Source organism: Cibotium barometz, chromosome 18, assembly GCF_041138505.1.
Source record: "Cibotium barometz isolate CiBa-2024 chromosome 18, ASM4113850v1, whole genome shotgun sequence".
Taxonomy (NCBI): domain Eukaryota; kingdom Viridiplantae; phylum Streptophyta; class Polypodiopsida; order Cyatheales; family Cibotiaceae; genus Cibotium; species Cibotium barometz.
This window is the reverse complement of record NC_141063.1, coordinates 46,893,072-46,915,188: the sequence shown is the minus strand read 5'-3', so window position 1 is coordinate 46,915,188 and position 22,117 is coordinate 46,893,072. Positions and strand designations below refer to the sequence as shown.

Below are 22,117 nucleotides of genomic sequence, written 5' to 3'. Positions count from 1 at the left end.
TAGCTCTCATAGACAGTAAATTTCATGGTATAAAAAGCACAGAACCTAAACAGAGGCCGGAAAACAACAGCAATAAGGTGATATAGACCTCAGCTTAGGCTTGCCGCCTAGCCGGAGTCCCTCGTGCTGCATTGTAAGAAGAAGAGAATGCAAAAAACTGGTTGTTGTAAACAGCATTCACCTCGAAGGGTTCTAGCTTCTTCCCATTCGCCTCTTTGTTGATCACCTTGGGAGGTCCCACCAAAAACTCGTAACCTTCTCGCCGCCTGCACAAGTAGACAAAACTGAGCTCAGTTTCCCACATTCAAATAACCCAGCAGAGAAACTGTTAAGCATACTTGCAATGTACTTACATGTTCTCAATAAGAATGGTGATATGAAGAGTTCCTCTCCCACTAACAATGAAGGTATCTGCTGTATCACCATCCTCAACTTTCATAGCCAAATTTCTTTCCAACTCCTTGTATAGCCTGTCTCGTAAATTTCTACTCGTCACATACTTCCCCTGCAGCATTGCAACATGCACTAACCAGCTTTTAATACCTGATCCCAAGAAAGTGTCAACTGAGAAGCAAATGTGGCAAATGAATCTTCTTACCTCACGACCAGCAAAAGGTGAAATATTCACCGAGAAGGACATCTTCACGGTTGGTTCTTCAACCTTTATTGTGGGCAGGGCTGTACCATCCTCTTTGTCAGCTAATGTCTCTCCAATCTGATACCAGAAGTTGTGATTTAATATGACTCCAATAAGAACAAAACATTCCTTTCTTTGGCTACAAACTAGAGGAAAAACTAAGCAGCGAGTATATGGACAGCCTTACAAGGACATCACTCATGCCACAAAGGACACAAATGTCACCGGCCTCCACCAAATCCGCAGGCACCCTCGTGAAATTGTCGAACACAAAAAGCTCATTCACCCTCCCAGGTCTGCATGCTCCATCTGGAGTACAAACCTGCAAATCAAGGATAGAATCTCAGTTCCTCGCTTAGGTGGACAGTATGAAAGCATAACCTAGAGTAGAAGGGGAGAAAACAAAGAGAAGAATCAGGGTGTATATGAAAGCTTTGAACAAGAATCACAATCAACTGGAGCAATGACAACTATGGCTAGAGGACCAACTTTACATTTCAACAAAACATAACTGGTAGCCAAATAATCACAAGTGGTACACCTAGAAACTGATCCTATATTGTAATGCATCAGCAGACACAATAAGTTGACACTAATAACCTTCACTTCAAGTCCTTTTGAGATCCTGCCAGCATGTACACGACCAATGGCCATGCGACCCTTGTGTTCATCGTAATCTAAATTAGTCACCTGCATACATATACATGATCATATCATTATTCTCACGCCATGGTTTTCACACCGTGAAGTATTGAGCGCGCTCAGATGAGTTGAGCATGACATTGATGCTTCTTTACAGTCATCTATAGGACTTCTGCATTCTGTCTTCCTCTCATTCTACTTTGCAGCCACCCTCCTGATTTAAGCAATAGAATCCCCTCTGACGCCTCTACCTTCCAAGAGTATTGAAATTGAAAAGGAAGAATACATACAAGCATTTGAAGAGGGCCATCCATGTCAACCCGGGGCTCCGGAATGCATCGTAAGATAGTTTCAAAAAGGGGTCCCAAATCATCAGCAAGCGCATCTGCCTCTAATCCTGCCTTGCCTTTGATGCCACTTGCATAAACAACCTGGAAATCACACTGCATCCGTTGTCCACATGTAATTCTGTCAGATTCTTTTATGCAAAAAGGAATGCATAAGCAAACTTAAAAGGCTTAAGAGAACACAAAACCTGCTCATCTGTGGCATTAAGCTCCACAAAGAGTTCAAATGTGCTGTTAACCACAAAATCCGGGCGGGCGGAAGGCCTGTCCACCTTATTCACAACCACCACAACCGAGTGCCCTAGTTCAAGGGCTTTCTTCAGCACAAACCTTGTTTGTGGCATGGGACCTTCAACCGAGTCAACCTGGCAATGACAAGCAATCCTCACTAGTCTTAGTGTGAACTCAGTGCTGCTCAACTTATCATGCCTCATGAGCAACTAACCGTACTAGGTAACAATGCAAAGAAATGTACCAAAAGAAGGACCCCATCCACCATGTTCAAAACACGTTCGACTTCTCCACCAAAGTCAGAATGACCAGGCGTGTCAATAATGTTTATCTTTGTTCCTTTATAGCGTATAGCTGTGTTTTTGCTTAAGATTGTGATCCCACGCTCTCTCTCCAAGGCATTTGAGTCCATTACTCTTTCTTGAACCGTTTGATTATCTCGGAAAACCTTCAAAACAGTATTCAGCAAGGTGTTATATCTCCCCACAACAAAGCAAATTGAATCTAATCAATAATTTCCATGCAAAAACTACCTTTGCCTGCCGCAGCATTGCATCCACCAGAGTGGTCTTCCCATGGTCTACATGAGCAATGATAGCAATATTTCTGACATCAGTTCTAACCTTAGTCTTGGGCCCCTCTTTGGCTGTTTCCACCAAAAAACAAGAGTAGATTAGCCCTCAATATTAAAACAACTACAAGTTCCATTCGGAAGCTCAACCACACACTAACTCACAAGCAAAGAAACAAATTCTAAAGCTCCAAAACATTGCCTTCTATGTCTTAAAGGAATAAAGACACAATTGAGAAACATTAATAGGCTGGCCATGCTTAAACTTAACAAAAATATTTGGCAGCTTGTTTGCCACAGCCCTTGAAGAGCAAAGATTCACAGGCATGAAAGGATAATTGGCGAGCTCACCAGGCAACAGATTGATATGACAGGTGATCGAGCACTAACCTACTACAAACTCAGCACACCAGAGATGATGAGAATAGGGAAATGATTGCTGTCGGGACAACAGTTGCCAGCAACAGAAATGGGGAAACAGGAACAGGGGTCCTTCAAAAAACGAGAACGGGGATCCGACGGCTTGTCCACGGTGGACAACATGTTTTGATATACAAACTATGCTTTTTTTCTATAGAAAAAGCATAGCAAACAAAAGACATGACAAAGAAAATAGTAAACACTGAGAGAGTTTATGTAATAGATAAAGGCCTTATGTATACCTGCATAGAAACCGTGTTTACAAAATGGCACATTTAGAAACAGGGAAGCATGCGCATGAGGAGAGGGTGGTGGGCAGCAAATAAAAACGTTTTCTTCTCTCTTCCTCTCCAGAGCAACTGCAACTGACCGTACAGTGGCCAACAGTGCAGCCCCTCTCTCTTCCCCTTTTGTTGGCCGTACAGTGGACAGCAAGGCTGGATAGCCTTCTCCTCTCTTTGGGGCAAACTGTACAGCAGCTAGGCAACACCTCCTTTCTCTTTTCATTTGGCCGTACAATTCCATAAAAGGCTGCGCATCAGTACCTTGATGGCTGGTCACTAGGCGCCTACTGTGTAGGAGGCTGGGCATTGTTCTACAGGCTGTTTGGAAACTGGGCAGCCTGTATGGGCTGCCCCATACTTGCCCTTACAGCAATAAATAGGAATCTGATGTCATAGGCTGTCTGAGGTACTTCCCAATTGACAACCTCAGCCACTTTAGCCGGATCAAGTCGAAATGCCTTCGACACTAATTATGTATCCCAAGTAATGCACCTGGAACAAATAAAATTCTGACTTCTTATTGACGTAGAGCTCGTTGCTTTCCTGCAACTTAAGGACTTTCTCCACATCAATGTCATGCTGCTCAACCATAGCTGAAAATACCAGTCTGTCGTCCAAAAATATGAACACACACTTTCCAATCAAATCCCAGAAAACACGCATCATCATGCGGTTGAATGTAGCTGGAGCGTTTGTCAAGCCAAATGGCATGACCACGAATTCATAGTAGGCCCGTTCCGTACGGAAGGCTATCTTGGGGGTATCCCCCTCTACAATCCTCACCTGGTGGTACCCACTCTTTAAATCGATTTTTGAGAACACCTTCGCTCCATTCAACCTCTCGAGAATATAATCAATTCGAGGCATCGAGAATCTACTCTTGATAGTCAGCTTACTGAATACACGATAATCGATACACAAACGGGAAGTCCCATCTTTCTTCTTGACAAATAAGATCGGTGCCGCAAATGGCGACACGCTGGGACGGATGAAGCCAGACTGCAACAATTCTTGGAGTTGGCGGTCCAACTCCGATACCATTGCCTTGGAAAGGCGACACGGAAACTTTCACGGGGGTTCCGAGCCTAGAAAGAGGTCAATCTTGTGGTCCTCCAGTCTGAAAATAGCTGGGGAGGAAAACTGTCTCAAAGAAAAATCTTCTAAAACTTTTCATGGAGAGCGGAGTACTTCTCGGAAGCACTGGACACCGTCTGCGCTGTCTCGATGTATATCATTGCACAATGTGATTCTTTCCTGACTGCTCGCTTAGCCTGCAAGTGACTTATGAGCGGAAAGTTCGAAATTCCTGGCTCACACTTAATGGTTATTGGGGCGTTGGACACATTCCGATTAATCTGGAACTTGTGCTTGTCCCACTTGACATCTGGAAGGAACTTGTGAAACCACGGAATGCCCAAAATTATGTCTGCTCCCACAAGAGGGGCAACCATAAAATCACGCACAAATTCTATGCCCTGCATAACTAACTTAGCACCTAGAGCTTCATACTTGACGCTCACTGTCATGCATGTGCTAAAACCCTCAACTTGTTTGTCCACCGAAGTCAGGACGAAACGGGCACGCCTAGCGGCCTGTTCCGTGACCATAGTTGCAAACATTCGCGAATGCATGGTGTTGCAAACGTTTGCAAACGTTTGCAGTTTGCATCCCTTTGCAAACTTGACCTGCAATTTCAAGTTTCAAGCTTTCAAGTTTTTCATTGTGTTTTCAAGCATTGACTTTGAACATTCTATTTATGCCCAAAAAAATTATTTTTTTAACCTGCCACGAATGCGAATGCATCCACCCTCAATGCATTCTTTTGCAAACTCGGCATTCTCGAATGCGAATGCACGAATGCAAAGAATGCTTGCAACTATGTCCGTGACCACATCCTCCGTGCTGCCGCTGTGAAACAAGACGACGACTCTCTGGCCACCTATGTAGCCAAAAGACTTGAGCAAATCGTTACGCTCATACTCCTAATCATGGGCGCCCTTCTACTTATCTTCAAGTTGCCGGCTAATAATTTCTCCAAATGAAGCACCGGGGTTGGAAGAACTAGGGGCAGCCACTGGGGTCTGTGTGGGAGTTGGCCTCACCACGGAAGCTGTGGAGGCAACGGTGGCGGGCTTTGGAGGCTTTTTAGGACACTCCTGAGAAGTATGTCCTTTTGTATGACAAAAGAAACATCTACTCTTCTTCTTGTACTGAGAAGGCTCTTCAGCACTCAACTTGCCACCTGTCTTGCCTGCCTCCGCTTTCTGGTCTGGAGTAAGCTTAGACGCATTGTTCGGGTTCTTGAAGCCAAAGGCTCCCGTGCTCTGTCCTGGGGAAGATCCTGCTTAGATCTGGCCTTTTCCCCCCAAGGCGGTAGCCTTGGGAGTAGCCGACTAGGAAGTCATGGGCTTGCCACCATTATACTTCATTTCTACACTCACATAAGCGAGAGTGCGTCTTCAAAGGTGGCTAGCCTAAACATACGCACCTCCCACTGGATTTGCGTGTCAAGACCATACAAAAACTACCCTTTCTTGTCCTAATCAGATAAGCCTAATTGCAAACATAAAGTCAAAATTCTATAGGCGAACTGAAGGACTCGTTGCGCGTTCTGACGCGCTCCCCTAAACTGGTCTTCAAGTCAAAGGTAGTGGGGCGGTAGAAACCGCTTCTTAAGGTCGCGGACAAACTCGTCCCACACATAAACTCCCATACCTAATCTGGTGTGGGTATGAGCCCACTGAGTCCACCAAAGGAATGGCCTCACCTTCCAAGTACGAACTAGCTAAGGTAACTCTGTCAGTATCTGTCTTTCTAACTGCGGCAGAGTAAGCTTCAAACTGATATAACCATGAATAAAGAGTTGTGGTGTCGAGTTTACCATTATACTTACTGAAATTCATTTTCTCGGGAAAATGATTCGAGGACGCCGCAGGTGTCAACCTGGCGTCCAAAGCTGCAAGGTAACGCTCGTGTGCCACGCATCGCATGGCTTTGTCTTCACATTGTCGTATCTCCAATGCACGCATCTACAACTCAAGCAAAGAGCTCGGCTGTGGTCGTGACCCCGCGAGAGACTCCTTGTGTCGAGGATCTAGAATCTGGGATACAGAAGGAGAGGGAGGAGAAGATGGAAAGCGCGACGCTGGAGAATAAGTACACTCTTCCAGAGCCAAAATCTGCGCCTTCTGCTCTTCCAACTTGGTTGTCGGATCTGCGATTACTCGCATCATCTACTGGAACATCTCTGTAACACTCAAGCCTGGTGCCCTAGTTGGGCTGCCTGGTGCACTCTGGTCCCATGGTTCTTAGTCTCTCTCATCGTCGAAGCTCGCCATAGCAAGAAAACACACTTCCTTTTCGGAGCGCAATCTGACCATCCACTATGTGTGTGGGAGACGTCCGGAGGCTTCCGGCGGAGGCTGAAAACCAACCGTCTTTCGAGGAACAGGAGTCACTCCGAAAGGGGTAGTCCACAGGGTTCTGAAACCAACCACACGGGCAAAAAAATTCTGGTTTCTTTGCTGAATCTTTGCACTTGAAGTAGGCTCTAATACTACTGTAACATGCGGAAGCTTCGGGGAAGATCGGTAACTTTAATGCTCAGAAATCAGCACACTTTTCGCATGGAATTAACGCACAAACCTGAATGAAGATGTGCAAAAAATAGAGAGAGAGAGAGAGAGAGAGAGAGAGAGAGGGAGAGAGGAGAGGACACAGTATTGGGACCCGAATACCCTCCGTAAGACCCCCACCACGAATGGTGTATTAGCTTTATTAGAATGATGCAAATCTGAAAACAAAATACAGAAAAACTTGACCTTTCTTGGCTGAGATAACTCTGCCCTTGACCTGCAGTCCTTCACCCCTTTGCGTTAGCAAATCCTTGGCTATCCTAGCCCTTGATTAGCCTTGGCTCTTGGTAAATTATGAGATAACACAATGGTTTGTGGGCCTTGGTATTTATACTACCAAAAAACAGCAGTCTGCCAGCTTAAGTCCAGGCGGCTAACTCTAATTCTGCCCACAACTGGAAAATAGCATTAAATGCTAGATAAATTCCATAAAAGGCTACACATAAGTCTCTTGATGGCAGGGCACTAGGCGCCTACTATATAGGAGGCTGGGCATTGTTTTACAGGCTGTTTGGAGACTGGGCAGCCTGTATGGGCTGCCCCATACTTGCCCTTACAGCCATAAATAGGCTGTACAGCTTGTAGCCCTTACAGCCATAAATAGGCTGTACAGCTTGTATGCTTCCCTTGGCCTGCCCCTAGGGCTGTCCTACAGCCCCTCCATGGCCTATTCATGGCTGGTGGGTACAGCCATGGCCTTCCTGGCCTTCATGGGGGTGCAATTACACTGTCCTCATGCCCACACAAGTACTTGGGGTAGCCCTATGGGCTGGCCCCTTTCCTACAAGCAAACCCAAACTATCTACACAATGATCTAGCATCCAGTACCATACCAGATGCGCAGAATCACTGACATTGTTCCAAAGGGAGACTCACAGCGTGGACTGGCACTGTTTCATGTGCAGGACAATGCACACCTGCCCTCAGACAACAGGGATGGATCCCTGACATTGTTCCAAAGGGAGACTCACAACGCGGACTGGCACTGTTTCATGTGCAGGACAATGCACACCTGCCCTCAGACAACAGGGATGGATCCCTGCTTGACTCGTCCCGGACTACGCTCACATGGGACCAGTCTACCAAGTCCTACACCTTCTGTACAGCTTGTATGCTTCCCTTGGCCTGCCCCTACGACTGTCCTACAACCCCTCCATGGCCTATTCATGGCTGGTGGGTACAGCCAGGGCCTTCCTGGCCCTCATGGGGGTGCTTTTACACTGTCCCCATGCCCACACAAGTACTTGGGGTAGCCCCATGGGCTGGCCCCTTTCCTATAAGCAAACCCTAACTATCTACACAATGATCTAGCATCCAATACCATACCAAATGCACAGAATCACTGACATCAATCCAGAGGGAGACTCACAGCGCAGACTGGCACTGATTCATGTGCAGGACAATGCACACCTGCCCTCGGACAACTGGGATGGATCCCTGCCTAACTCGTCCCGGACTAGGCTCACATGGGACCAGTCTACACCTTCTATACAAAGGGGTGATCCATTTGAAAAAGGGGATGCCAACATGCCCAAAAAGAAGGGCAAATGTCACTATTGTCATAAGCCTGGCCACTACATAAATGAACGTAGAAAGTGAATGGCAAAAAAGAAGAAGAAAGATGTACGTAATGCAATAGCTACACTTCTAATGACGAAGCAGAGCAGTCTGTGAATGTAGTCCATGAAGACTAGACATTTTTGGTTGCATGTACTAGTGACACACCAAGTGCTACAAAACAGGATATGTCTTTGATTGCATCCCATAGTAAGGCTGTAATTTGGTGTTTTGATAGTGGTGCTTCGAGCCACATCACTTCTTGCAAAGATGTATTTCAGCACTTGATTTATGCTTTTGATGGCCGCATTGTATCATGTGTAGATCATTCTACTTATCCAATGAAAGGGATATGCATGGTCATGCTTGTTGCAACCAATGGTGCAAATGTATTGTATATTCTAGGGAAAAAGAAAAATATGCTCACTGTCTCAACCATAACCGATCAAAGCTTAATGGTTGAATTTGCAAAGGAAGTGTTTGGTCAAGGACCCTTCCAGGGTTATGCTATAGTCACTTATGAAACAAGATGCAATGACTTGTATAAATGGACAGCTATGACAGTGTATTTTGGAAAAGATGCCCAGCAAACCATTTCCCAAGGATGGAGCTATTAGAGCTGAAAATAAATTACAACTCATACATGGTGATGTATGTGGTCTGAAACACCATCCATGGGGGGGGGCCATCTTTATTTTGTCACATTCATAGATGCCTACTCAATATTTGCATGGGTGTATACTTTGAAAGCAAAAGCACATGATGGATGTGAAGTACAAACCCTCCGCTCTATCATGAAGAATCGTACATGAGATCTAATGGACTTGCCACAAGGCAAGAATGTCATTTATAAAGTCAAAAGAAACTCTGATGGTACCATTGACAGGTACAAGGTAAGACTTGTGGCTAAGGGATATTCTCAAAAAAAGGGAATAGATTATGAGGAGACTTTTGCTCCTAGTTCTAGCATGACTACGACCCATTCACTGATTGCATCGGTTGCACATAAAGGATGGAAAGTGCATCACTTGAACATCAAGACTGCATTTTTGAATGGGGATTTGCAAGAGGAAGTCTATGTTAATCAGCCCATTGTCTTTGAAGTTCCTGGAGAGGAACATAAAAGTATGCATGATACACAAAGCGTTATATGGCTTAACGCAAGCTCCAAGAACTTGGTATGATAAGATACATGCTCACTTGACCAACAAAAGGTTATATGCATACTCCAATTAGCACTTTGAATGTGAAGAAATCTGGTGCCGAAATTCTCAATCATCTTGTATGTAAATAACATGCTCATAAAAGAGACTTGTGAAGAGGAAATTTCAGATTTTAAGGCTGATTTGAAATCTAAAGCATTGGCAAGCTGTAAAACGCATTTTTCGATACTTGCAAGGTACCCACGGTCTCGGATTCTACTATCCCAAGGGTGCATACAGTGATTCAAATTGGGTTGGTGATTATGGGTAGATGTGGCAATAGTGGATTGCTTTTTACTCAACCAAAATGTTCATGAACTGCCATGATAAAAACAATTCCCATTGGTGGATAGCTATATACAGGGAAGCCTTCACTGCTACAGTATATTGTGTATGGCTAAGGAGACTATCGGTCGATCCGCGTGCGTTTCAACACACCCACTACTATTCACACCGTGCTATAGCTGTGGCACGAAATACCATATTTCATGCACATACAAAGCACATTGAGATCCATTATCACTATGTCACAGAGAGATTACATGCTCAGAGCCTATCTTACTTCCCTACACAGGATAATGTTGCAAATCTATTTACAAAGGCTTTGCCTAGAGAGAAGTTTGAAGCTTTCCAAAAAGCTTTAGGCTTACTCTCATACATAGAGTGATCTACTACCTTGTACGAGTTCACACTTACACTAGCTTAACCAAGGGCTCTTTTTCCCATGCGATTTTTGTCAAAATATGCAGCGGAAATGATAACCAAACTTGGGTTAACAAGAGCAAGTAGAATGCAGAAAATAGACAGCACAAGAGACACAGAGAAATAGGCGTGTAAACTCTTCTCTATACACAAGATCCCGCAAAAAACTAAATGAGAAAGTGGTGGGGGACATGGGGCATATTTATATGCCCCATGGATGCAGTCCGCCTGCGCTAGAGGCTCTCCACGACTGCACAAAGCAGTCGGCCAGCGCATGATGGCCCTCCACAACTGCATAAAGCAAGTCGGCCAGTAGAAAAACTCCACGCTAGCTGAATAGGCAGTCGGCCAGCCACACGACTGCTGAATGGACAGTCGGCCAGCCACCAGAGGCTCCTTCCAACATCTAGCATCCATCCACACCACCGAAAAATGGGAAAAAATAGGGAAAAAATACGAGGAGTGAGGAAAAATGATAAAACACCTATACAGGGCGGGCACACCCACAACAGAGGCCCTGGTGTATAAACAATAGACAGGAGATGACTTCTAACACCCCCTCTCAGCTCCTGGCTGTGAAATCAACCCAAGGAAGCTGGAGTGCCGCCTGAGCGTAGCCTGAGGTAGAGACTTCGTGAAGAGGTCCGCCGCATTGTCCTCCGTCGAACAATAAAGTAGCAAGATGTCACCAGCCAAGATCTTCTCACGTACAAAGTGATATTGTATCTCTATGTGCTTGGTCCGGCATGGAAGACCGGGTTCCGAGCAATAGCTATACAACTCTAGTTATCGCACTGGATGACTGTGGGCTCCTTCCGTGGAAACCCAATCTCGCCTAGCCGCCTCCGCAACCACACAACCTCACAAGCAGCACCACAAGCAGCCCGGTACTCTGCCTCTGTCGAAGAGAGAGCAATAGTTGGCTACCTCTTCCTGCTCCAAGAAACTGCTCCTGAGCCGAGGGTAAAACTGTATCTTGAAGTGGATCTCCTCGTGTCTGGATCTCCTCCCTAATCTGGGTCACTCCAACCTTGGAGTCTAACTCCATCCCCTCCTGTGTAAAAGAGTCCTAGATCCTTCGTACTCTGCAGATACCGCAAGATCCGCAATCCTGCATCCCAATGAGACTTCAATGGCGTCTGCATAAAAGAGCTCAACAGCCCCACAGAGAAGCTCAAGTCTAATCTAGTGTTTAGCAACCAAATCAATGAACCAACCAACTTCCGGTACTGCGAGGCATCAACTGGCTCACAAGGCTCAGTTACAGTTAACTTTGTGTTCGGGTCCATCGACGAAGTAATAGGCTTGCAGATCTCCATCCCAAAGGCCTCCCTGAGAGTCTTTACCTGAAAGACAAACTCTTTCTCCACCATCACGTGCCAATCCTTGAACCATGCAAAAGCTTGGTCCTTCTGGGAAAGAAAGTAGACCCACGTGAATCTGATACAATCATCAGCAAGCAGCATAAAGTAGAGAGATCCTCCCAAAGATGGTGTCTGCTCAGGTCCACACAAGTCAGTGTGAATCAACTCCAATGGTTTCGAAGCCCACCTCAAAGCTTGCTTCGGAAAGGATTCCCTATGCTGCTTACCACGTGTGCAAGAACTGCAACGCCCTTGCCTACTGCCAACATTTGACAAGCCAACCACCATCTGGTCTCGGAAAGCTCGCCTCAATGCATCCACATTTAAGTGGCCAAAACGAAAGTGCCACAAATCTCCAACTTGAGAACCTGCCAACGAGGAGAGTGCAGAGCGCTTGTACATACCTTTCTCCACACCGCCTTCCCAAACAACCTAGCCAGTCTCACGGTCCCGTAGAGCAATTGAATGCTCCTAAAATTCCACCTGAAAGCCAGTCTTGCATACTTCATGCACTGACAGAAGATGAAAACCCAGAGCAGGGACATAAAGAACACGAAAAGCATGCTTGTCCCCCTTGCCGTCGGGAATAATCTCCATCCAGCCCTCACTATGTATCGGAATAGTGGAGTTGTCGCCAATAAAGATGCGACTTGACTGCCGTTTCAGATCCAAAAAGAAGTCACCGGATGGAGTCATGTGCCTGAAAGCACCACTGTCAAGAATCCATTCACGGGAATCCTTCGCGGTGAAGCCAACTGCCTTCTCGCTCAAAGACGACGACGCGTCAGAGTCCATCATCTCTAAGTGCACAAATGGCAGTTGAGGCTGAGGAATCAGCTCTCTTCCCTCTCCGCTTTTAGGACACTTCCTCCAATAGTGGCGTTTCTCGCCACAATCATTGCAGGATCTTTCAGCCTTCAACTTCTCTCGTTCTGAGTCAGGCTACTTCTCAGAAAACTTCTCCGGTGAAACCTTCCCTTTGCCCTTGTTGTTATTCGAGCCTTTTGACCGTTGGCCAGTTAAGGCATCCGAACCGCCGCTATGAGGAAGGTTCGTGAAACATTCCTCCTGGTCCAAGACCATTGGCACAAGCTCCTCCCAGGTAATGGTGCTGAGCCTGCCACTCGTGATCAACGAGGAGTAGAAAGGAGAATACTGAGCAGGTAAGTGGGACAGCAAAGTGATGGCCATGTCTTTAGATGATATCTCCTTCCCAGCTTGTAGGACCTCCTGCTGAAGGGCCTACAACTTGTTAATGTGTTCTCGCATCGTCGAGGACTATGCAGTGTTCATAACCCGCATCTGCACTTCCAAGGAGATCCCTTTCATGGGTGATATCCTGTTATAAAAAAGAGAAGCCAAGTGCTCCCATATGCCTCTCGCCAGCGTCATGTGCTTTACATGATTGATCACTTGTGGTGTGCAGTTGAGGAAAATAAATGACCGGACCCACATTTGTGCCTGTGCCTCTCGGTCCTTCCTCATCGACAATAACTCCCCTTCCTCTGCTTTCAGCCGTGCAGCCCCGATGAGGATGAAATTAACAAGGTCATATGACTCCAGCACAAACTCCATCATAACCTTCCAGATGCCGCAATTAGACCCGTCCAACTGACGGTTCACTAGGATCGTGGGGAGAGTCAAGATCTTCACGTGCTTCTCAGCCATCTCTAGTAAATCTGCCATTGCGGGGATTAAACTGAAAAAGGGTGGGTGGGTGGAAAAAAAGAATCTCTAAAACCTGCAAGCGGCTGTCCAGCACCCTGGCCCGCCTTCCTTTTGCACCTTCTCTTCCCAAACAGTCCAAAACAGTCCACCAATCAGCAACCTAACTATCCCCCTCTTGCTCAAAAAACTCCCAAGATCTATCACGAGCATAGGGCTCTGACACCATGTCAGAATATGCAGCGGAACTGATAACCAAACTTGGGTTGACAAGAGCAAGTAGAATGCAGAAAATAGACAGCACAAGAGACACAGAGAAATAGGCGTGTAAACTCTTCTCTATACACAAGATCCCGCAGAAAACTGAATGAGAAAGTGGTGGGGGGCATGGGGCATATTTATATGCCCCATGGATACAGTCGGCCTGCGCTAGAGGCTCTCCACGACTGCATAAAGCAGTCGGCCAGCGCATGATGGCCCTCCACGACTACATAAAGCAAGTCGGCCAGTAGAAAAACTCCACGCTTGCTGAATAGGCAGTCGGCCAGCCACACGACTGCTGAATGGGCAGTTGGCCAGCCACCAGAGGCTCCTGCCAACATCTGAAAAATGGGGAAAAATAGGGAAAAAATACGGGGAGTGAGGAAAAATGATAAAACACCTATACAGGGCGGGCACACCCACAACAAAGGCCCTGGTGTATAAAAAATAGACAGGAGATGACTTCTAACACTTTTCCCCTTGGATATCCAAGGTGAGAGGACACTTTATCGTACCCTTTGTACTTGGATATTATATTCCCAGAGTACATGGAGAAGGTGGGGAGGGTGAGTAGGCAAGTCAACCTTGGCACACTTCGACATCCAGTAGCTATGGTCAGGAAGCCTGCAGGAGAAAGCCCATTGGTGGTGACGGCTGTGATGTTCATTCATGCTACCCATGAATATGGCTATGGCTGTGACATAAATGGAAAGCATTTCCTGCCCATGGTATAAGACTAGCAGAAATGATGGAGGAGAATGTGTTATAATGCTATGAACAGTTATTTTACAAATCCTATAAGCACTCAGGAATCAGCCTTAATCACAGGTATGCAACCCAACCAAACCCTACTTTGCTGATTAGCTTCAATTGCACAAAATCCCCATTCAAATCATTACAGACGGTTTATTCTGTGTTCAGCTCCCAACCTCAACCCAGTACACAGACACGGTTCTTCAAGGCCCCCTTTCATAAAAACCCCTCCGTTGGGACTTCTTTCACATGCTTGACCAACTCCAGTGTGTCCAGTGCCTGCCATGTTGTCAATTAAGCTACTGGCATATTTGGGGCTTCACCTTACAACATATAAATTCATGCCTAGGGCCTCTCCATTGGGTTCTCCTTTAATTGAAAATGTCACCCACTGATTAAGCACTCTAAACTCCCTATTTATGCAATGGCCCCAAGGGAAACCCATCATACAGGACATGTAACACTTTCCCCCAAGAAATATTTACGTCCTCAGAAACAACACTAAGGAATCTGTTCTTTGAAATGTTTACCTCCTAGGGTGATCTTTCCTCTAGTTTATCCCTCCACTTCACCAAATACTCTAAGTTACTTTGTATGTCAAGTACATCTGATCCACACATCAAGAATCCTCTTTGGTTCATGTATAAGTTCTATGATCTCAACAAGGGTTTCATTATCTACCAAATTATCTTCATTGGTCAAATTTGTTCTTAAAGCAACTTGCAGGAAACACTCGAACTATAAACATACTCTACATGATAGGCAACCTCAAATTCTACAAATCATTTAAGCACTCAGCCCTAATCATAGGCATGAAGCCTGATTAAACCCTAATTTTCTGGTTATCTTTAACTGCACAAAACCCTAATCCAATCTTCATAGAGGGTTTTTTTTTCTCTCTTCACCTCCCAACCTGGACTCAATACACAAGCACAATTCTTCTTCCAAGCCCCCTTTTGAAAAATACCTCAATTGAGGCTTCTTTCGCAAAATTGACCAAGCACTCCCTTGTCCAGTAACTGCCATGTGGCCAATTAAGCTGCTGAGGTTTAAACCCCTTTGGACCTTCACCGCAGAACAAATAATTAATACCTGGGGCCTCTCCCTTGAGCAGTTCTACTCCAATCGGCCAACACAGCCACTGATGTGTATTTAATAAGAAACATAGATATGGGCTAGCGTTTTTTGTCTCTGTGAGCTTGGTATGACATCATAGGGGAGGTGGCAGAGAAAACCCCATAAGCCGAATGCAGGATTAAAAAGCATCGAAATGCAGAGGAACGTTTCACTATCCTAAGGCTAATCTGAAATCAGCAGACAGCATTTTGTCTCTGTGAGCTTGGTATGACATCATAGGGGAGGTGGCAGAGAAAACCCCATAAGCCGAATGCAGGATTAAAAAGCATCAAAATGCAGAGGAACGTTTCACTATCCTAAGGCTAATCTGAAATCAGCAGACAGCATTAAGATGATGCCTAGTACCATTAGGCCACTTTCTGTGCTTGGCACATGGATGATTTCTATTGGGCTGCCTTCTGTCTCAAAAGACCCACCAAATGGAAGAAAAACAAGGCAAGCCTTCTGGCCGTGAGAGGCTGGACATCAGGCCTAAGCATGATGGTTTCAAGAAATGAACCTACACCACTGGCTAGAAAGCCTCCACCATCCCACTAGGCTACCTCCCATTTGAAGTCATGGCAGTGGCAGCTTTTTACATATTTCATCTGTAAACTCTTGTTCCCGGGCAGAAGTTGTGAACCCTTAGAATGCATGCATTGCATAGATGCAAAAGTGGAGATCAGACTAAGACAAGACCAATTGGAGAGAGAGTAAGAAACTTTTCATTGGCATAGGCCAATTTATTATAGGTAAAGTGCAGATAAGTGTTTCATTAGCCATAGACATCTTGGACTAGCTTAAGGAAGAAGGACTAGGATTAAAATGAATGAGATGAAGCGCAGTATTTGCGGTACAAGACATACATTAAAGGGCATTAAACAAAATAGCATGAACAATAAGGAAATATTGAGGGATTGGCATTGCAGAGAATAATTGATTAGCCTAAGTCAAGAACCTTAGGGTGAGAAAATATCTGACCTTGTGTGACTTGCTCGGTTGTGGCAACACTGCAGTGGGTGATGGTGTCATGCCTGGGTTTGTGGGTCGTAAAGGCATAGGGAGTGGGCATCTTCAGGGAAAGGGGTTTCCCAAGGAGCTCTGCCTTCCCAAGAGAAATCTTTACACAGGAAACGTTGCGAGAGGGCATAGTGGCTTCATGATACTGATAAGCTCCTGAAAGAGAGCAGGCCGGCCCTGGAAGGTTCTGCACCGCACCCTCCATAGCTTGATGTGAGAGAAGAATCCTTCAGTTCAGCTGAAAAACAAGCGCCCACCACAACAAAAGAGTCGAAAAGCTCAAAAACTGGCCACAGCAGGGAGAGGAAAAGCTCAAGGGCTTCAGCTCTCCTTCGACCTCTGTTGCTGAAGAATTCTTTTTTGAAAATTGAAATAAGCCACACAGGAAGCTGCGGCTTATTATGATAGGGCGGCACTGCACGCCCACAAAGGAGAATGGATTATAAGCGATGCAAGCTAGGAGATTTATATCTGTTCTCTATTACTTAGCTTAAGATTGGGATTAGCTATAATAGTGAAAAATTGTGCCTACGTGGCTGCCTTTCCACCGGCTCCCTTCATACCACGTTTGTAGCCACACAACGTCCCCTTTGGCTAGAGTCTTTTCTTGTGGATGATGAGAGACAGCCAATAAAACTTTTCCACAAGAAGATGCTGGTCAAATGGGGTTCACACACTTGAACTCCTCCATACAAATAGGGTGGGCACGGAGATGGAGGAGCCCCCCCTCATCCATGGCTGTCCAGGAGCATGGAGATGAGGGAGATCTACCCTCACTTATAGGCCCTAAGATTCAAATGGAAATGGAACTACACAAACCATTAGCATCATGTGTGCACATTGCACACACTTATGTGGAGGACTGGTGGGTGGAATCTTAACCATTTAGGAGTTTCTCATTTCGATTAATTCTCTAGTACAACGTCCCTTCTCGCTTTCCCTCATCCAACTTGATATTTTTATACGGTGCCAAAAGGCATTAAATGAGAGGAGGCAACAAACATCGTTGAGAGTGAGTGCATTTAGGGGTTGAAAAGTGACAATGAGATGCAAATTGTGGACCTAGATCTTACCCTTTGACGACCCCATAGATTAGCCCGTAGGCGGCTGACAATGATCCACATTTGGGAGTAGACGACGTAGATCTAAACACTTCCCAAATGAACTTAGACACAAACGAGGACCTCTTAGACACTGAGGAGGAGGATGTTGTAGATGTGTAACTTGATGAGGTTCTCGCACAGGAGGTTTCGCATGAAACCCTCTTGGAGTTGTTTAAAAGAACCCAGACTTTTAGAGTAAAACCAACAAGATATCTTGAAATTCCTCTGGGACATACACCACCATTGCGGGGAGGCAATTAGCAGCTCCACCATTTCCTGTTAATTTTCCTCAACCGAGCAAAGTTAATTTCAACTCTACTCGACAAGATTCCGTGCGATCCGCACAAAGGCATTCCGTAGTGTTTGCCACGTAGTTCGGAGACTGTGAGAACGTCTTAAAAGATCTCAAAGTACCAGTGTTTAGGGGGGAGAAAAAGAACGCAACAAGGATGCAATCAATATATTTTTGCAAAAATGGTCTGACCTACATAACCTTAGGCATACACCTGAGCAATATAGAGCGGTTTGAGACCAGCCTGACATTGTTGGGCAAGGTATACAAATGGTGGATGAGCCTAGCCGATAATGCTAGATAGCCTCGCACTTGGGTCAAATTTGAGAGCGCATTCCGCAAAGAAGTTTTACCTGTGTGAACGAGCTTCAGAGGTCATGGTGTGTGTGGGATAGATGCTCCATGAGGGGCATAACACTCACGCAATATATGTAAACTATCTCTCATGAGATAGTTTTGAAATTGTAGGTAATCGATGCATTCTAAATTTATGCATAAAAATCAACTTCAATGGGAATAATACTTTTATAAAAAAAACCTTTTATGCATCTATTTATGCATAAAATCAAATTTAATAGAAATAACACTTTTAAAATAAAAAGAATTTCTTTATGCATCTATTTATGCATAAAAATTAATTTTCATAAGAATAACACTTTTTATAATAAAAAAATTTCCTTTATGCATCTTTCTATGCATAAAAATAAAATTTAATAAGAATAACACTTTTTATTATGAAAAAAATTCCTTTATGCATCTTTCTATGCATAAAAATCAAATTTAATAAGAATAACATTTTTGTAATAAAAAATTTCCTTTATGCACCTTTCTATCCATAAAAAATAAATTTAATAAGAATAACACTTTTGTTTTAAAAAAAATCCTTTATGCATATTTCTATGCATAAGAATCAAATTTAATAAGAATAACACTTTTGTAATTAAAAATTTTCTTTATGCAAAAAATTAAATTTAATAAGAATAACACTTTTATAATAAATAAATTTCCTTTATGCATCTTTCTATGCATAGAATCAAATTTAATAAGAATAACACTTAGTGCCACATACAATTTTCTTAACTATGTGTTGGTTAAGAAATTGAAATTACCTGAAACCCATAGCGTCATAAGTACATGGTCTCATTGGTAAATGGCTTTGATAAGACCGTTTGGGAGTGCCCATCTCATTCCAGGGTTATGAAACCAAACTTGACTTTCAAGTGATGCACTTGACTAGAGTTGATGTGATGCTAGGGAGGGAGTGGTTATTCCACTTGGGCCCTAGCTTGCGTTGTAAGTACCAGGACAACATCTTTGAGTTTATGCATGAGGGCAGAATCATTGCATTGCATGGTGAGCATGATGTGCCGACGTCACCATTAATTTCTTTCATAGAGTTGTACCACGCTATCGAGCTCAACCAGGTTGATCAAGTATATTCTTGTACTCTTTGTTTTGATAATGTTATTGTTCCCTAGTTGAAACAGAACACATTAATGACTTTGGCGGAGACCCACCGTTTGTAAACCCTGTTTTATTAGCTTGCGATCAAAACATAAAACCATACGGACCATGAAAGTCTGAAATGGCTTTCTAGTCAAAATGAGTTGAAAGGTAGAAAAGCAAGATAGGTGGAGATCCTACAAGAGTTTGACCTTCAACTTCGTTACCAAAGAGGTAAATTTAACGTAGTAGAGCGGATGTGCTGAATCGCATGCCAATGGTGAACAAGTTAAGCTTCACCATATTCAAGAACAAGTTCTTGGATTCACTATGTGGTAGCGTGATCCATCTTATTCAAAGGTTTAGCTTGTTGTACACACGGGCAGCAACCATTGCCGAGTGCTAATTCGGAGCGATTAGCTGAGATTTCTGCAAGTAGAAGAGGGAGTTCTAGTCCAGAGAGACTAGACGGGTCTCTTGGCTTATGTACCGAGATGGAGAGCTCGGGAGTGGACCCTTCACTACCATTCAACATTGTTTCAAATGGAGGTGATCAATTTCGTCGAGGGGAAAGGTTTAGGAACTTCTCTATTGGCGATGGGTACTTACTTTACAAAGGTAGAGTTTATGTACCATCTTTTGGTGACTTTCGGTGCCAAATTCTTATTGAAAGTCATAATAGTCCAAGTGATGGTCACCCTAGGGTAGAGAAGACCTAGGCACTAGTTAAAAGACAATTCTATTGGCCTAGTTTATTTAATGATGTCCAAGACTTTGTGCTGAAATGAAAGAAGTGCTAAATCAATAAGCATAAGCATCTCAAAGTTGGAGGTTTGCTACACCCATTGGATATTCCCAAAGGAAAATGGGAGAGTATTTCCATGGATTTTATCACCGAGTTACCTAAAATGAGTCGAGCATATGATTCAATTTGGATAGGTTGACTAAAATGGCCAAGTTTATTCCCTACTAGAAAGGAGGTAAAACTCGTAAGCTAGCTAAATTGTTTATCGAACATTTCTACAAGCTATATGGCCTACCCATATATATAGTTTATGATAGAGATAGGAAGTTTGATAGCCACTTTTAGAGAGAAGTCTTCAAAAAGTTGGATACTACTTTGAGTATGAGTACGGTCAATGATCCTCCACAGTTTGATGGTTAGACACAAAGAGTCAACCAAGTTCTAGAAGACATGCTTCAAGTGTAAAAAGCAATCAAATTTGGAGGAGTGCCTACCACCATTAGAATTTGCTTATAATAGTTCAAAACATTCAGCGATAGGATTTAGCCCATTCATGTTGATGTATGGTTTCTACCCGAGATCTCCTATAGCCTTAGGACTCGAAAAGGAGAAAATTCAGTCTATTAAGGATTTCCTTGAGGACATGCAAGATATGCTAAAAGCAGCAAAAGATAGCATTCGTAGTGCACAAGATTGTGCAAAAATGTATGCTAATAAGAGCTGCAGAGAAGTGACCTTTAAAGAGGTTCTTGAAAGTCCCTACTACAAAGTCGGAGACTCTCAAGATGGGAAAGTGTCAAAAGCACTCCTAAATATTGTGGTCCATTTAAAATCCTTAAGTAGATTGGTAGCATAGTATACAAACTTGAGTTACTGGAGAGCTCTCGAGTATATCCTATCTTTCATGTTAGTAGAATACAAAAAATAGTGGATCATTAGGATAACATAGTTACTTCTGACATCTTGGTGGAACTTATTGAACCACCGTCTCTTCCATATGAACCCAAGCAGATTCTTGGATTTGGAGATCGGAACATGAGGCACACTATGTACTAAGAGGCACTTGTCAAGTGGAAGGACAGAGACGAGGAAGCTTCCTCTTGGGAGCGCTTGAGTATGCTTGCCAAAAACTATCCTGAATTTGTTTTCGCAGACAAAAACTCTTATTAAGGGGGACGTAATGTCACGTAGCTTGTAACAGGTACATAGGGCTTGACCAAACAAAGAGCACAATCGTAGAAGATCAATCGGCAAGAGTGTTTGGGGTTCAGGGGTGAGGCACCCGGGTCGGAGGACCGCGGGCGACTGGGCAAGTGTGGGTAGGTAGGCCACTACATAAGCCCAATACTGTGGATTCTTATCCACAATTCCTCTACGGCTGGGTGGTGAACAAGAGCCCTCTTCTCCCTCATCTCGGTGGCTATGGTGTGTGACAGGCAATGCAATAGCCATCCTCACAAGGATTCAGCACTAAGTCCACCTAGTGCCCTAAGCACTATGAATCTCTTGCCTAACCGCATGTCATTTTTTATGGTGGCATGTGCTCAAGTGTGGATTTTAGCATACTTCTAAGTGTAGCCATTTATATGGTAGTGATGTGTGAACGTAGGTTAATAATGGGCCGAGACACTTTTTTCCCTGAGCGTATATACGCACTCTTATGAGTGTGTGTAATTGATCTTATCATGTCACTATACTTGTACTTCACTCATTCTCATCAATCTACTTTGAGTGTTGTGCTTCCATCTATCTCTTCTTGTGCTTACTGCATCTATGTGTATGTTGCCACTTTAACTCCACTCCAACAATTGGTATCCTCAATGCAGGTTCTCTTGGCTCTCACTCCCTTGTTATCTTATGTTGGAGTTGCCCTTTTGATTGTCTTAGATTGAGCTATCCTCTTAGGTGGAGAAGGTATTCCCTATAGTGTGAAGTTAACTATGTTTATATAATTTTTACGTGTTTTGGAGCATTTTGGGCATGTTTTAGGGCTTGTTTCGTAGGAGTGAACATTTTGGGCATGTTTTAGGGCTTGTTTGTGTAGGAGTGAAGATCAATGTAGCAACACACACATAGATGCAACAAGTAAGGACTCTAACTTCTTGCGTAAGTAGGCCACTCATGCCT

At 44.2% G+C, this 22,117-nt stretch overlaps 1 protein-coding gene across 2 annotated transcripts in view; it reads right to left on the bottom strand.

Moving 5' to 3' along the window:
- Positions 1-16,920, bottom strand: part of LOC147629409 (putative elongation factor TypA-like SVR3, chloroplastic) — a 32,870-nt gene extending 15,950 nt beyond the window's left edge. Inside the window, exons 1-10 of one of the 2 annotated variants that reach the window (XM_086812678.1) lie at positions 16,369-16,920; positions 2,391-2,503; positions 2,102-2,305; positions 1,815-1,991; positions 1,570-1,722; positions 1,238-1,327; positions 825-959; positions 599-715; positions 354-505; positions 182-266 (exon numbers count right to left, since the gene is read on the bottom strand). In XM_086812678.1, the coding sequence (XP_086668804.1) occupies positions 182-266; positions 354-505; positions 599-715; positions 825-959; positions 1,238-1,327; positions 1,570-1,722; positions 1,815-1,991; positions 2,102-2,305; positions 2,391-2,503; positions 16,369-16,612 (1,470 nt within the window). In that variant the 5' untranslated portion in view covers positions 16,613-16,920. The remainder of the gene's footprint in view (positions 1-181; positions 267-353; positions 506-598; positions 716-824; positions 960-1,237; positions 1,328-1,569; positions 1,723-1,814; positions 1,992-2,101; positions 2,306-2,390; positions 2,504-16,368) is intronic. The other variant, XM_086812679.1, reaches the window with a different exon arrangement.
- Positions 16,921-22,117: the final 5,197 nt, after the last annotated feature.